Below are 15,214 nucleotides of genomic sequence, written 5' to 3'. Positions count from 1 at the left end.
CATTTTGAAATTTCACTTCTAACGGGACTATCACGAGAAATCATAAAATAAGTAATTGTAAACGTATTTACAATATACATATATTCAATTAGAAATTAGTATACAGCATGTAGTTTGTTATTGAATCGTATTAAGTATTTTATGCGTATTTAAATAAAACACCAAATATTTTCCTGCTGTTCTCGACTTAACTTGTAGTACGCGAAGTGATGTACCTCGTAAATTTATTAAATCTCAACACGGTACGTACACACTGTAGACGTGTCACGTCGTAATTTCGTTAATTAAATTCCACGAGTATGGCAATCGAATAGGCAAATTACTTGCGGACGGTGTTCTCCTAATAATTATCAACGAACATGATTATACCTAAAACTTGTTTCATTTAAATATCCATTAATTTTTATTCTTGATTAAACATAAGTATCTATCCTCCACATGTTAATTAAAATTTAAAGTTGTCAAAATGTCCACATTGATTAACTCTTGTCAAATAATCAAAGAATCTTTATCAACGGTCTTCGTTCTAGGCCTACGATAGTCCCGTGGGAGAGAGAGGATCGCAAATGTCCGGTGGACAGAAACAAAGGATCGCGATTGCTCGAGCTCTGGTTAGACGACCGGCTATACTTTTATTGGATGAAGCTACGTCTGCTCTGGACGTTCATAGCGAAAACACTGTGCAAAGAGCTTTGGACGCGGCGTCAAAGGGTAGAACAACGATCGTCGTCACTCACAGGCTGTCGACAATAACAAATGCTGATAGGATAGTGTTTATAAAGGAGGGTCAGGTGGTTGAACAGGGTACGCACGAGGAACTGCTCGCCTTGAAAAATCATTATTACGGATTGGTCTCTGCTGACGCCAGTGCCACTGCTAGAGGTAATTGCTTTTATGTATGAAATTTTCGGGGCAAAATAGTTTGTATAGGTGAAGTTCATATAACTGGATTAGAGTTTCTATAATTAGAGTTCATTCGTTCTCTCCCACCATCTGTTACTTCTCGTTCATATAATAGGAATTCATGTTCAAATAAATAAATTCAACAAGCAGAAGTTTATCTAATCGCCAACTAAAATTTCGTTCGAATAAATACGATTCGTATAAATAGGATTTTAATGTATAGACGTATTATATAACGTATTACTGTTGCTCGAGTAACTAAGTATTTTTTTCATTTTTTAGAGTTTCACCAAAAAAGAATTAAAAAGAAAGTATCAACGTTGTAATTGTATAGTCTCGTTGCGATATTATCGTGACTGGTTTATAATTTAAATATCGTTACTTGATCTTCAGATAATGCAAAAAAAAAAAAAAAAAAAAAGGAAGAGCTTGTTTTATAGACTTTCACGTATTATTGAGAGCGATGGGAGCGCCCCAGAGTTTAAGATAATAAAAATGTAATATTTTTCTTCTCTTAACATCGGACGGCATGATGTTACGCTTTCGTGTTGATTGAATTTCCAGCGAAAGCGACGGCATCAGCCGCAAAGACGGTCACCGCAGCCATACCGAAGCAGAAACCACCGTTGAAGAGGCAATTCTCCACTCTGTCGATGCACTCTCATCGGTTGTCGTTAGCCGGCGCATCTGAGTGCTCGGAGAATCAACTGGAGGAACACGAGAAGCCGTACGACGCGCCAATGATGAGGATATTCGGGCTCAATAAACCGGAATGGCCTTACAATTTGATCGGTATAGTTAGCTCGATTACTATTCATTTAACCATTCACTCGTACATCTTCAACGAGAAAATGGATCAGTCTCTCCACCGATGAATATAATTCTTCTAGGCCATACAACTCTTACTATTCTAACAGATTTATCGACAGAAAAACAGAAATCTCTATACTTCAGGGTATCCAACACGAGAAACAATCAATCTATCTGTCTATTAACAAAAATTTTCTACATCATACAATTTCTCCAATCTCAACAAAGTCGACAAAGAAGAAGAAATTCCCATATCTCAAGATGTCCAACAATAAAAACGATCAATCTCTCTCCATGGATTGATAAAATCCTTTTAACTTCTATAGCTTCTGCAATCCTAACACATTTATCAAGAGAAATTACATTTCAATACTTCAGGATACCTAACAACAAAAATAATCCATCTCTTCATCGGATGCCTCGCCTATCATAAATCGTACAATTCTATCAATTCAAGGAGTTCTACTGAACGAAACTAATGAACAAAATTGCCATGTTTCAGGGTGTTTAGCAGCAGGCATGGTGGGCGCCTCGTTCCCAGCATTCGCTGTTCTCTTCGGTGAAGTGTACTCTGTATTGGGTCTTCAGGATGACGAAGAAGTACGCCACGAGAGTGTCAAGTTCTCGATTCTCTTCCTAGTGGTCGGAGTTGTTACGGGCCTTGGTACCTTCCTACAAATGTATATGTTCGGATTGGCCGGTGTGCGTATGACCGCGAGGATCAGAAAAATGGCGTTCACCGCGATGTTGCGACAGGAAATGGGCTGGTACGACGAGGATACGAATAGCGTGGGTGCCCTTTGCGCCAGATTATCCACAGACGCCGGTGCTGTTCAGGGTGCAACGGGGACACGTGTCGGTGCGATTCTTCAGGCTCTGTCGACCTTAGTCCTTGGAATCGGATTATCCATGTATTATACCTGGAAGATGACGTTAGTATCCGTCGTCTCGATACCTTTGGTGCTGGGTGCAGTCTTCTTCGAGGCGAGAGTGATGAGCGGCCAAGGTCTGCAAGAAAAGAAGAAGATGGAGGCCGCGACGAGAATCGCCATAGAGGCAATCTCGAACATTCGAACTGTAGCCAGTCTTGGGAAAGAGGAAGCCTTCTTGCAGCGTTATTGTGTGGAACTGGATCTCGTGGCTAAAGCGACAAGAATTAGAAATAGACTGAGGGGATTGGTATTCTCGTGCGGTCAGACCATACCATTCTTCGGTTATGCCTTGAGTCTCTATTATGGTGGTGCTTTGGTGGCTACCGAAGGTTTGAGGTACGAGAACGTGATCAAAGTGTCGGAAGCGTTGATCTTTGGATCCTGGATGTTGGGACAAGCCCTTGCCTTCGCTCCCAATTTTAATACCGCGAAAATTTCGGCCGGAAGGATATTCAAGCTTCTAGACAGAGTTCCGGAGATCACCTCGCCACCGGGTTCGGAAGACAAAGATCTGGATTGGGTGAGTGCACGATTTATAAGTCAGCTTATAACTCCGATTGCGCGATATTGATAAGAGATTATAAATAGGAAGCTTTATCTTATCGTAGTTAATGTTGCGTTGTTGGATGTATTGAGTAATAAGGTGTTTGATCAATTATATCGCTGTGGTTGAAACAACGTAGTTCAATTACTTTGCGAGTTTATCAGGAAGAAAGTAAACACAACGTGTAAAGTATAGAGAAAGATTGGCAAAGCTGGCCAAATGTCTCGTTTCGACAGGTTTCATTACGGCTGTTTAGCAAAGCGACGAATTTATGACGTACCGACAGCAACGCCTCTGGCTATGCACGTTAATTACACTCAAAACGGGAAACTCTGTTTGATTGGGGTTGCGATTATCCCTCTAGAATTCCAAACCGTTTAATGAAGCGATACGAAATAAACGATACGATGTTTCGGATTTATCCTACTCAAGCGACTGCCACGTATAATTCGATTGATTAGCAAATATTTATAATGCATTCGGTTGAATCCGTTTTCTTGTTTCTATCTGATACAAACGTAATCCAACGAATTAATATAGCGATATTTGAATTTATAAATAACGTTTAGATTTAGATTTAAATTTCGATATTTACATAGACATTTTGCATGCATAATTTCATTTTCTCATTTGATCGCACGTGGCGAAAGTGTACGAGATTCGACTGGAGATAGGAACCTCGTTTCATGTTTTCCAGTTTTAACATAAAACGCATATTCTTTCACGCTATAACTTTATTTAATAGAACCGTGTCAACGTAAATACATCACTGGTTAAACATTGAAAAAGCAGTTTATCATATCGGATATCGCGTAATAGAATTAGATAAAGAAAAGTTTGGAAACTTTATTTTTAAAAGTGCAGTATAATTGAGAGGCGAGACAGGCTTTTGAAACAGTTATTATCTTTCAAGAATTTTCATTTTTTTTTTCACTTTACATTCGATTAGAGTAAAAGACCTATCTAGAATCAGAAATTTGTATAATTTCAGAAAGCGGACGGCTTGATTCAATTTTCGAAAGTCGAGTTCCATTATCCGACAAGGCCTGAGATGCAAATTTTACAAGGCTTGAATCTAATCGTGAAACCGGGCCAGATGGTCGCCCTGGTAGGCCAAAGTGGTTGTGGCAAATCCACCTGCATCCAATTGTTGCAACGATTGTACGATCCGATTTCTGGTACCGTGACAATGGACAGGCGTGACATCTCGTCGGTTTCGTTGCGCAATCTGAGATCTCAGCTTGGTGTGGTCGGTCAAGAACCAGTACTTTTCGATAAAACGATCGCACAGAATATTGCTTATGGGGACAACTCCCGAACTGTAACGATGGAGGAAATCATAGAAGCCGCTAAGAAGTCCAACATACATAGCTTTGTCAGCTCTCTACCACTAGTGAGTAGCACAATTCTTGTTTGATATTGGTATTCTCGGAGCTTAGCTGTTCAGAGAAGGCAAACACAGTAGTGCTTCGTTCATTGGTCGTGGATTAAGGTCTTAGTTGATCGTTTACCAAAGGAAATATATTTTTACGTACAGCGATTTGAAGATTTACAATGAATGTATTTTATAAATATTATTATTTATTATTTATTTATTATTGCTTCGTCCGTGAATTTCGACTTTGGACGAACTTGGTTTTACATCTCTTATGTCTATTTCTCTTCTTATATGTCTACCTCTCCTCTTTTCCACCCTATTCTATTGCACTTTACTTATTCTACCTCTAAAAACTAAAAATTAGGAACTATAAATTAGCAACTAACGACTAAAAACTATTGCAACTTTGGTCTTTAGCCTCCTTGCTGTGCCTCCTTCTTGTCGTTTGCCCTTCTCTTCTCTATTATTGCTTTCAGCTCTGCTAAACCTTCTCCAGTCTCGTTTAGCGTTTTTCCTATGTCCTTTGGTCCTCCCGTTATTTCACATTCTTCTATTACATGTCTTGGGTCTTCTTCTTTCCCTCTGCATCTTCTCCCCCCTCTTTTTTCCAGTATTCCCTTGCTTTGGTCTCGTTTCCGCATCTGAATCTTGCCAGTATTCATCTGTCCTTCCACTTCATCCTCCCTTCTAAGTACTTTGGTAATTTTTCTTTGACTATGTTTCTGTAGTTTCTATCTCTCCTGTTTCTATCTACGTCCCTCCTTTTCTCACCTCTTCTAGTCCTATTTTCTAAATATATTATATGTTGAAGTTTCGTTAGTACTTTGATGAAACATCGTAGTTATCATAATTATGTTGGTCGAATTTGAAACGAATATGAAAATATATATATAAAGAAAGAAACTTACAACATATATATTGGAAATATATAACCCACAAAAATAGTATAATATTCATTGTATTAATTAATAAGCCTTAGTATCCAGCGAGACTTGAACGCGAATCCTGTGTTTGCAAACTATCGTTTCTAACTCGCGTGTACATTTTCGGGTTTGTTTCAAACTTTACCAAGGCGACAATAAACGTGTCTCATTACAGCGTTAATGAAGTTTCTAAAAGTTTTGTATAACACGCGTAACACATTCACGAAAGTTCTCCATATAACTGAAACGTCAATACTTTCTCGAATCACGCGATCGCGATAACACCAACTAATTAACGAAACTTTTACATTATGCAACGTAACACAAAATAATTCCAATGGAAATTTGAATCGTTTCGATAGAAAGTTGCATATTAAACAATGCAACAACACGTTATTCGATCTTGGTTACAGGGATACGACACTAGGTTAGGTTCTAAGGGAACACAGCTCTCCGGAGGACAGAAGCAACGTATCGCGATCGCGCGTGCCTTGGTCAGGAATCCTCGAATTCTACTTCTGGACGAGGCTACATCTGCTCTCGACACACAGAGCGAGAAGGTAAGTTTGCTCGTTTAAAATCATCTCCTCGTTGTCTCAACAATTCTCGTCTACCGCATGCATAGTGCATGTTCATCCTCTTCTAAAGTATTTCCGCGAATCGCTTAAACGAGAAATACCGTGGACGAAAACCGTCGTCGAGATGGTGGCGAGAAACACCGCAGGCAAACCGAGAAAATGGGTCGTGAAATCAGGCTGAAGTAGATGCGGCGCCCATTCAGTAATATAATACGCGATGGAACGCGGTGGCGCTTTTTAGTCGCGGACAGAAGCAGAAAGCCGGCGAAAAAAATGACCAACCTTCCTCTAGAGAGGCAGAAGAAGTGCGAGGAATTCTCACGAGGACAAAAGCCTCGCGTTCCAGTCTCGCTACCACCGCGCTGCATTGTTTCGTCCTCGTGACCAATTAACAGCCTCGTAACTTGATGGGCCATTTTTCGTCGTCATTGTCTAACGCGACGTTCCACCAGGAATTTTGTATGATCGAACCAGTACGATTACGTTTGAGAAATTTTATACAGATGTTCGTTATCATTAGACAACGAATTATTATGCAACATCACATTTTTACGAATATAATTAAAAAAGAAGAGATGCAAATTGCGATATTTATTAAATGTTATAACAAGTATTCTACTTTGAATATTTTATATTGCTTTGCGTATTATGTGACTATATTTGCATCTTTAGGCCCTCGAGGGTCAATATTTCGAGGTTACTAAGGAAAACACGGTTTATCAAATTGACAAGAAATTGAAATTTCCAATAAAAATCCACAGCCCAGTTATCATTTCCGCTCGTCGTTAATATCTTTTGAACAACAATCCACCTTCGTTCTTGAATAAAAGCATCTGAAAATTCTCCTTTGGATGTAGCTTATACGTTTTCGTAACCTGGCCGAAGATAATACTTATGAAAAACTTGCAAAGGAAACGTAAACTCAGAGATGGTGTTGTTTAATGTTTAATTTATTCGTTGCTCGAGATAACTAATTGCTTCGGAATTTCTTGTGTCGTATTACCGAATAAGTAGGTTACATAAATATTACTACATTAACCATGATGCTAATCTAAAGCGGATACTTTATATTAGCAAAGTTTATCTCGCAACATGATGTCTAAATAATCTCTTAAAACGTTACACGAAGCTGGCACAGGACAAGTTTGCGCGCGAAATTTTCTCGTTTATGTCAGCCGTGGGTTTTCGATGTTTAATGAGAATCTAGCACCAAAGGCACAGCAAAATAGTTTGTTACCATGAACGACGAATGTGAATAACAGCGGAGGTTAAGCAACGTAAACTAACGCTAGTGTTACGAGTATACCGCACCGGCTGATGAATATTAATGGAACCTGATGGATTTTAATGAACAATACGAGTAAAAAAAAACGCGCGAGCCAAAGTCGACGAAAAAAAAAAAAAAAAAAAAAAGAAAGAAGATACGCCGCAGCCATGTTTCTCCCGTCGTACTGCATCACGCAATGCGACGGACATACTTTACATGCTAATTTTTCCGAAATTAAAATTCATATGTTTTCGGGCACCGTAAACGATTGAAACGTTGCTTCAGCCATCGTATCTCATTACAACGATATTATATCTTGCTGTTCGTTTTCTCTGTCGACAATCCGTACAGTTAAAAAACAGCCTTCCATCATCTATACACGGATGCGAATGAAGGAAAACAGAAAAAACGATAAAGAAAGGCGGAATAGAATTTGCATGCGCGAATGTTATCACCGGAGATCTTTTTCGCCAGACTTTCTACCAAATTTTTCTTACGAACGTAAGCAAAGAAATGGAATTTAAATAGAGAATTGTTTCGCACACTGAATGTTGTAACGAGTACTTTATTTCGGATATTTTGTACATTAAATCGGTCGGAAAGTTCTATCAGATTTTACTTACGTATTTGCAAATTTATACGTTACGTGTCTTAATAGTCGAAACATAAGCTACGAAAAAGCGAGACGAGATTGCCGAAGAAATTAACATTTTTATCAATAAAGCACATCTTTATAAAATGTTTAATATCGACAATAGACAGAATAAATAGATCGTCAGAGATGGACGAGAGATAAGGATAAGTAACAGTGAATATTATATTCGAGGCTAATCGATAAATATTTCGGTTAAATCAACACGAAGGGCAGAAACAACAGACTCTTTTGCTTAATCCGATACTTTTGCATGTTATATGCATTCTATATATTGTTGCATTGTTAAATTTCTCACAAATGCATAAATATTCGCAGTTTAGTTTAAGGTGATTTATCCAATGTGTCTTTCGTCGCTTGTTGTATTTTTCGTCGCTGATGTATTCCGAAACGCGATTGTTGTTCGAAAGGCTGTCGAACGATTATCTCGATTCGACGCTTAATTTTCAGAGCCACGAAGATCGATTATTCTAGGTTGGCGGTAGCGTGGCGGTCCTCTCAAAATCGCCAACAATCGAGGACAATCCAACAGTATTATCTATGGTAACAATCGGAAATACCCTGAACCGGTGAGAGGGAGTTCGATTGTTGTCCACGCGGACGGAAAGCGGCTCGCCCGTGCCGAACGAATTTCATGGCAATTATTGTTTCGCGGCTGCTTACTGACTACCGTGTTTTCCTCTTTGGTGTGCCATTCTCCATAGGAAAATAGGTTTCATTTAGGTTCCATTGTACGCGTTGTTTATTCGATCAGAAATCCTTAGAAACCACGTCTTTTCGTTATCTATTTGGTCTTCAGAGATAATATATTAGGTTGTCGGAAAAGTGTCTTTCTTTCACAGACACGTGTTTTACAACGATGTATCTTTATACAAACATGAAACCTAATCTGCCAAACGTCGTGATCTTTATCTTGATAGAACAAAATGGATCATACGTAATTCGATAAAATAATATAAAACGACAAATGTTGTGCATCCATTATTTCCTTATAAAACGAAAGAAACTTTTCGGGCGACCTAATACATATTAATCTTGATCAGAAATTCATTGAATTTGTTGATAAATTTATTGAAAAATCAAAACACAGTATCGTGTAAAAGTTATTAGCTTTTGGAAATAGTTGGTCGAATGTTTGAACTAGAAATAAATGAACATTAAAAATTGAATACAAAATAATTATTTGACAGTATTTTCGAAACATCTTTTCGTTAATCGATACCGTTTGACACAAACGTTATTTTTTCGATTTATTGCTTTCCGACAAATAAACGTAAAATTAAAACATCAAATACCTCCCTATTCATCGATAAAAGTCAAACATTTGCGTTTGATAGACAATTGAAGACTTTTGCACGGTACTGTAACTTAGATGTTTGATAAGTTAATCAAATTATTATTTAACGATAATTTTGTATAGGTCGTGCAAGCGGCATTGGACAAGGCCATGGAGGGCAGGACGTGCATCACCATAGCGCATCGTTTGGCAACTATAAGAAACGCCGATGTGATCTGCGTGTTAGAGAAAGGAACTGTCGCGGAGATGGGTACTCACGACGATTTACTTTCAGCGGATGGCCTGTACTCTCATCTGCATACTCTTCAAGAAAGCGCGATAGAGTAGAGACGAAGGTGAAGTCGCGTCTCATCGACGCTCCTTGCTTCGGAGGCGAAACAGCCCAACGACGAAGCAGACAGTAGTTTCAGTCGAGGCGTGTGAGGCCTGTAGGTCAGAAGCTAGCAGTAAGAAATGGAGGAACTCCAGCAAGGCAACAAGAATAGCAAAGATTTTATTGACTCGCCGGACGAAAGTCCACGGACACGCGTATCGGAGCTTTCGTAAATTTTCACATCGGCAAACGCTTCTTTTATCTTCTCAGCTGGCCCTTAACTTTGTCATAGACTTTCAACGATAGTTTTCTTACAATTTTATTTATACGTATTTTCAATTTCTTCGTGTGCCTTGATATTGCTAAGAATCAATTTTACATGGCAAATAAAAGGAACTCGAAGGAAGAGGATGTTCGTAGCTAACTCTGAATATCATTAGCTGTCTCGTCGATATTTTGTTCGTGCATTAGACGTCGAAACACTCGCGTTTTCACGGTGCTTGCTCTTCTACATGCCGGTTCTCGCGCCCAACCTAAAAGAGAACGAGCCACGGATCCAAGAAACGCGAAACTTCGATACAGGGAACAGATCTTCGCGTCGCAGCAGCGAATAATCGTAGCGCAAACGCGTCGGATGGATTACCAGCGATCTTTCGATTCGCGCGTTACGCAACAACGATCACCATGGCGCGAACGATAAAACGCGTCGCTGTCGATAACACGTAATCGACATTACGCCTGTATTTTCCAAAACGATATTCCTGTTCCTTCGTCTTCGTTCTTTTTACATAGCCTTTACGACGCGAAGCTCGCGAGATCGCAGTAACGCAATAGTCCTCGATCCATTCGAACGGAGAAGATTCCGTAGAATGGCACGTAGTCGCGATCAGATTCGATGCATGGCCTCGAACGATCCCCTGAACGATTCGTTGTTGGCCAGGAATACCAAACTAGCCATCCGAAAGAAACCGTGAAGGCGTTTGTTGAATTCCTATATAGGATAGCAGTATAAATACGATAGAAATGGAAGAAACGCGCGAGTCAGACGCGTGCATTGAATTAAGGAGAAAGTGGGATAGAGAGGAAGATATTCGCATCGACTTATGGGGTTGATCAACATCGACAGAGACGAGCAAGAGGCGACAGGTGTTTCGAAAAACGGCACATCGCGCACGACTCGACGATGTCCTCCTCCACTTCGATAATCTTCGGGCTACGTCCAAACGTATGAAAAATGTATGAACGTATCGTCGCGATACATCCCGCTCTTTTCTCTGCCTTGCTCGCAAAACACGAATTCATCCACGGGACAACGTGTCAATTGCGTCAATCGGGCGAACGTTACTAGAAATCGTTGAATTTTCGTGCCTTAACAGCAACCGTGTTCCGTGTTCAACTAAAAAAAAAGAAAAAAAGTAAAAAAAAACGCGATAGTAAGAAATAGAGAACGCGATGGGAAGAGGAGGAAACAGAGAACTGGGAGGGCTTAGGTTGAATTTAAATCAGGAATAAGAAGACGAACAAAGTCGTGACAGACGGATAGCTAGTTGAGTTTTGAAATGGCTCGGATCGATTCACCGATTCGTAAGGAATCAAAAGGATGTACTACGTGAAATCTTTGTAAAGTTGGATGGTTTTAGCGGAGGAGGAGCGTATCGTTCGCGTGGAGAGGCGTTCCCGGATGTCGGCAAGTCGTCCATCCGGTGCGGTGGTTGGATTTCCGTGGTCGAACTTCGCGACAGATACTTTCCTTGAACTTGTGCCTTCATACTTGGTATACTTAGCGATAAGATTCCATCGGCTGCCCTCGAGGCTTACCACCTGAATGGTCACGTTTAACACGCGGCGCGACGATAACAATTTTTCGTAGAACTTGACAGTATCAACTTTTTCCACCTGTCTAAAATGTTAATAATAATCATTGTCAAATCTTATCTCTCTATTACGAAGTAAAGTATCTTCCAACTTCAGCTAAATATTAATATCTAGGAGTAAGACTTGAAACGCGTTCTCGCGCCTGCGTGATCGTACGAGGATTTTCAGCGACGTTGTCCACGCAGAGTACTTAATTTATCTCGAAAGAAGCGATCGAAAGAAGGCCTACGATCAAAATTTACACCCGATGATCGAAGTAACAGTGCTTTATTAACATAGTGACAATACAGCGTAGTAGATGTAGAACGTGTTCGAGCCAGGAACAAGCGTTTCGCGATCGAAACGCCATTCTGATGTTTGCGAATCAAGCATACAACGATCACCGGGATCCGTGTACGATCGGAAGAACCCGACGATGTTGTGCTTCACTCGTGTACTTACCCTGTATGTTAAGCGGATCGAAAGGGAGAACGAACAAGTACAATCAGATCAGCGCATTGAATGACGTATGATGATCATTTCACATCGTTTCGACGGACATTTCGTTTAATGAAATTCACGGTTCTAGATGTCCTTTCTCGTTTGAATCGCGATCATGGTGCTCGATTCGTTGAACAAATCATCTCAGACTTATTGTACCAATCAAAATTCAGCTTACGGTTTATTATGTACTTTTCAAAGAGAATATACTATTATATTATACAGATATATATATTACGTAAGAATTCGATCGAGCACTAGACGGCAGAATGAATATGAAAGTGAGTGAGTGAGTGAGTGTGTGTGAGAGAGAGAGAGAGAGAGAAATAGATAGATAGAGAGAGAAAGAGGGATAACCTTTAGTCTGTAAAAGATATCGAAAAATCGTTGCTTAAGATTAAGGCTGCGGCCAGCGTAACTTAAGGGCAGAGATCTTAAAACAAAAATATCTACGTGAACGAGCGACGATCGCTTGGTTCAACACGCGTGTGTTTTGAAACGGCGAAAGAAAGCAGCAGCGTGTGTTTCATTTTATTTTCTCTCTTTCGTTTTTTGTTCTTCGTCTCCTTTCCTTTTTTTTCTTTTTGTTTATATATCGAAAGCGTGTCGAGTTGTAATTATACAAGCGATTTTCCAGACAGTATGACGACAAAGAGGAAGTATTAATGTTTTTCGTCTTTTTTTTTTCTTGTTATAAGAAGAAACGAAGCAGATCGTACTGCTGTCATATACAAAATAAATGGAACCATAGTGAAAAAAAAGTACGCACGAGTTTGTTAAATGAACGGGCGGCGAGGGGAATTCAGTTTTCGGTGGGAGCGGTCACTGAAAAAAATCGTGAAATTCGTTCCGTTTCATCCATTTTGTCCCCCATTTATAATCTATATCCCTCGGCGACGCATTTATTCGCGCCGCGGAACTTGCGTCTATCCGCTGAAGCTTTTAACGTTTATCATCAGGTTTATCACCTGCTGTTTGTTCGCGCGAAAATTAAAAGACGCGCGTGTTTTCGATACGCTGTGAAAAATCAGCGCGTCCGATTGGTATTTCCAACAAATCCACTTTCCTCGTTATCTGTGCGATCCATATTCTCCATTTTCCTTCTATTTGTAAAATTTTTCTTCCAACGACCAACGTTCTCTTTTTTTTTTTTTTTTTGTACCGTGGCATAAAATGTACGCGGCTCGTCGAACGGGAGAACGCGTGGCCCGCGAATTTTGATTTTTGTCCCGAGTCTTCGTTCGAACGACGCGTCCTAACACCAGCAACTTGATCGAAGGACGTTAAAATGGTGTTAAACGAACGCGTTTTGAGCAACACGAACGAACGTGAAGTTGGACCAACGCTCTACCCCATTTGCTTCGGCGAAGTTCGCGATGTACGGTAGTTTTTCAAGAAACTTGTACATCGCGCGACAAAGAAACGTAAGTACGTACATAGCTGAATGATTGGGTCGAGTCGATGGGGGTGACAAACACCAACCATGCGTGTTTCCATCGAATACAGAGCGAGCGAACAGAGGTAAGCTGCACGCAGGACAAAGAAGTTTCCAACACGGAGGAAAGCTGATTTATTACTCCGGGAAAGGGGCTGAGTAGTAGAGGGGTTGGAGAGCGGAAGAGCGCAGCTTGTCAGGTGTATAACGCGTCGGAACTTACGAAATTATTCCATCGAGTTTTCGTGCTGGCTGCAACGCGAGCATCGCGAGAGAATACAGGACGAAGGAGGACGAGAGAAATAGAAGGAGGGAGAGCAGTCGCGTCTTAATTGTTCGAGACACGCAGCTCGACGCTGCTGCTCACGCTCCCCGTTGAAAAGGGATAATTAGGAGAGACGCGGCATCGTCGTTAACGCCTTGTAAACCGCATTAGTAACGTTTTCCCGATAAAACGTTGCTTTGCCCTTTTATCGCTTATCGTCTCGCTGGAATCTATTCGCGCCACTTGCGAATAATTCATGTCCAACAACGGAAATGCACGCTCGTAACCCCTTTTAATCGTATTCCGCCTTTGTCTTGCAAATCGTGCTTCACGTATTCGTGAAGTAGAATTTTCTTCGATAGCCCGTTATCGTTTACTTTCCGGTTTTTTTTCTGCGCTGAGTTATCGCGAGATGGACAATAACGGGCAAAGTGTAAACGTTCTTGTTGAGAATTGTGGATCTTAATTGCCGAAATAAAAGTAAAGGAACACCGAGGTTATACTTAGAATTCAAGTTAAAATAGTTTTAGGTTTATTTAATAAACGATTTTCAGGATCTTCGTCGACATACTTTAGCGCACGTTTCAGCACTTTCTTTGTCTCACCATCTTCCGCACCACGCTATTAACGGAACATTCATCTGTTTTTCGAGACATTGCGCACACACATACTTCCATACACTCATATTCACGTACGCGTGTCACTACTATGCGGCCAATCTAGTCTAGCACACAAAATTATGCATATCTCAATAGTTCTTAACACTGGAACTAACAAAGTTTTTCTGGTTTTTGCAATTGATAACAGCATGACAGCGTTTCCGATGGAATTAACGTTAATTCGTCATCGAAACTGAACTAGTATCGGGCAAAAGTCTTGGATTACCTATGATAGATGATCCAGCAAAGGAATATTTTTACACAACGTTACGTAGAAACCAATTCTTTTGTGACGCTATTCGTTTGTAATTTTTTCCGGTTCACAGATCTTTGAAAATTATTTCAACAAGTAGAAGGGTAAAATAAATGTTACGTAACACAGCATATACGTCGAATGATTTAAAATGAGAAAAAAGAAAGTTAAAGACATACATAAATCACCTGAAATACTAAAAACAAAATATTTTATAATATAACGTGTGTTTATTGAAAATTTATTTGAGAAGATCCCAGAAAGAACGACAAGACATTAATCAATATCTTTTTTATTAAATTACCAACAATTTTCGAAATATTACGCTTATTAAGAAGCAACAACGGACTTGAAATAAATTTAAAATAATAATATCAAGTATCCTTATATTCATTCATGAAAAGAAAATACCGTTGCATTTTAAGTAGCTTAAGACGTTTACATAATACCGTACCTATTTATCTTCATCATATTACTTTAATTATAATCATCCCGATATATATAGTACATTTACATACACATTGTAAATCGGTAGATTTAATATTAAAACCTTTCTCGTTAAAATATAATACAAAAGGTTATTCGGTCCATCGATCGCGGTAAATGTTCCAGGCACCATGCAACGTGTCGCTTAAGGCGATTTGAAACTC

At 39.8% G+C, this 15,214-nt stretch overlaps 1 protein-coding gene across 8 annotated transcripts in view; it reads left to right on the top strand.

The window, feature by feature from the left end:
- LOC126868365 (multidrug resistance protein homolog 49) overlaps positions 1–12,716 on the top strand; it is a 75,070-nt gene extending 62,354 nt beyond the window's left edge. For all 8 annotated transcript variants that reach the window (XM_050623707.1, XM_050623702.1, XM_050623703.1 and 5 more), the window contains 6 exons: positions 531–882; positions 1,468–1,695; positions 2,216–3,165; positions 4,181–4,582; positions 5,904–6,050; positions 9,408–12,716. In XM_050623707.1, the coding sequence (XP_050479664.1) occupies positions 531–882; positions 1,468–1,695; positions 2,216–3,165; positions 4,181–4,582; positions 5,904–6,050; positions 9,408–9,611 (2,283 nt within the window). In that variant the 3' untranslated portion in view covers positions 9,612–12,716. The remainder of the gene's footprint in view (positions 1–530; positions 883–1,467; positions 1,696–2,215; positions 3,166–4,180; positions 4,583–5,903; positions 6,051–9,407) is intronic.
- The last annotated feature ends 2,498 nt before the right edge of the window (positions 12,717–15,214 follow it).

This window comes from Bombus huntii, chromosome 8 (assembly GCF_024542735.1).
Source record: "Bombus huntii isolate Logan2020A chromosome 8, iyBomHunt1.1, whole genome shotgun sequence".
In the NCBI taxonomy this organism is placed as follows: domain Eukaryota; kingdom Metazoa; phylum Arthropoda; class Insecta; order Hymenoptera; family Apidae; genus Bombus; species Bombus huntii.
The sequence above is the reverse complement of the archived record's forward strand: the minus strand, read 5'-3'. Positions and strand labels throughout refer to the sequence as shown.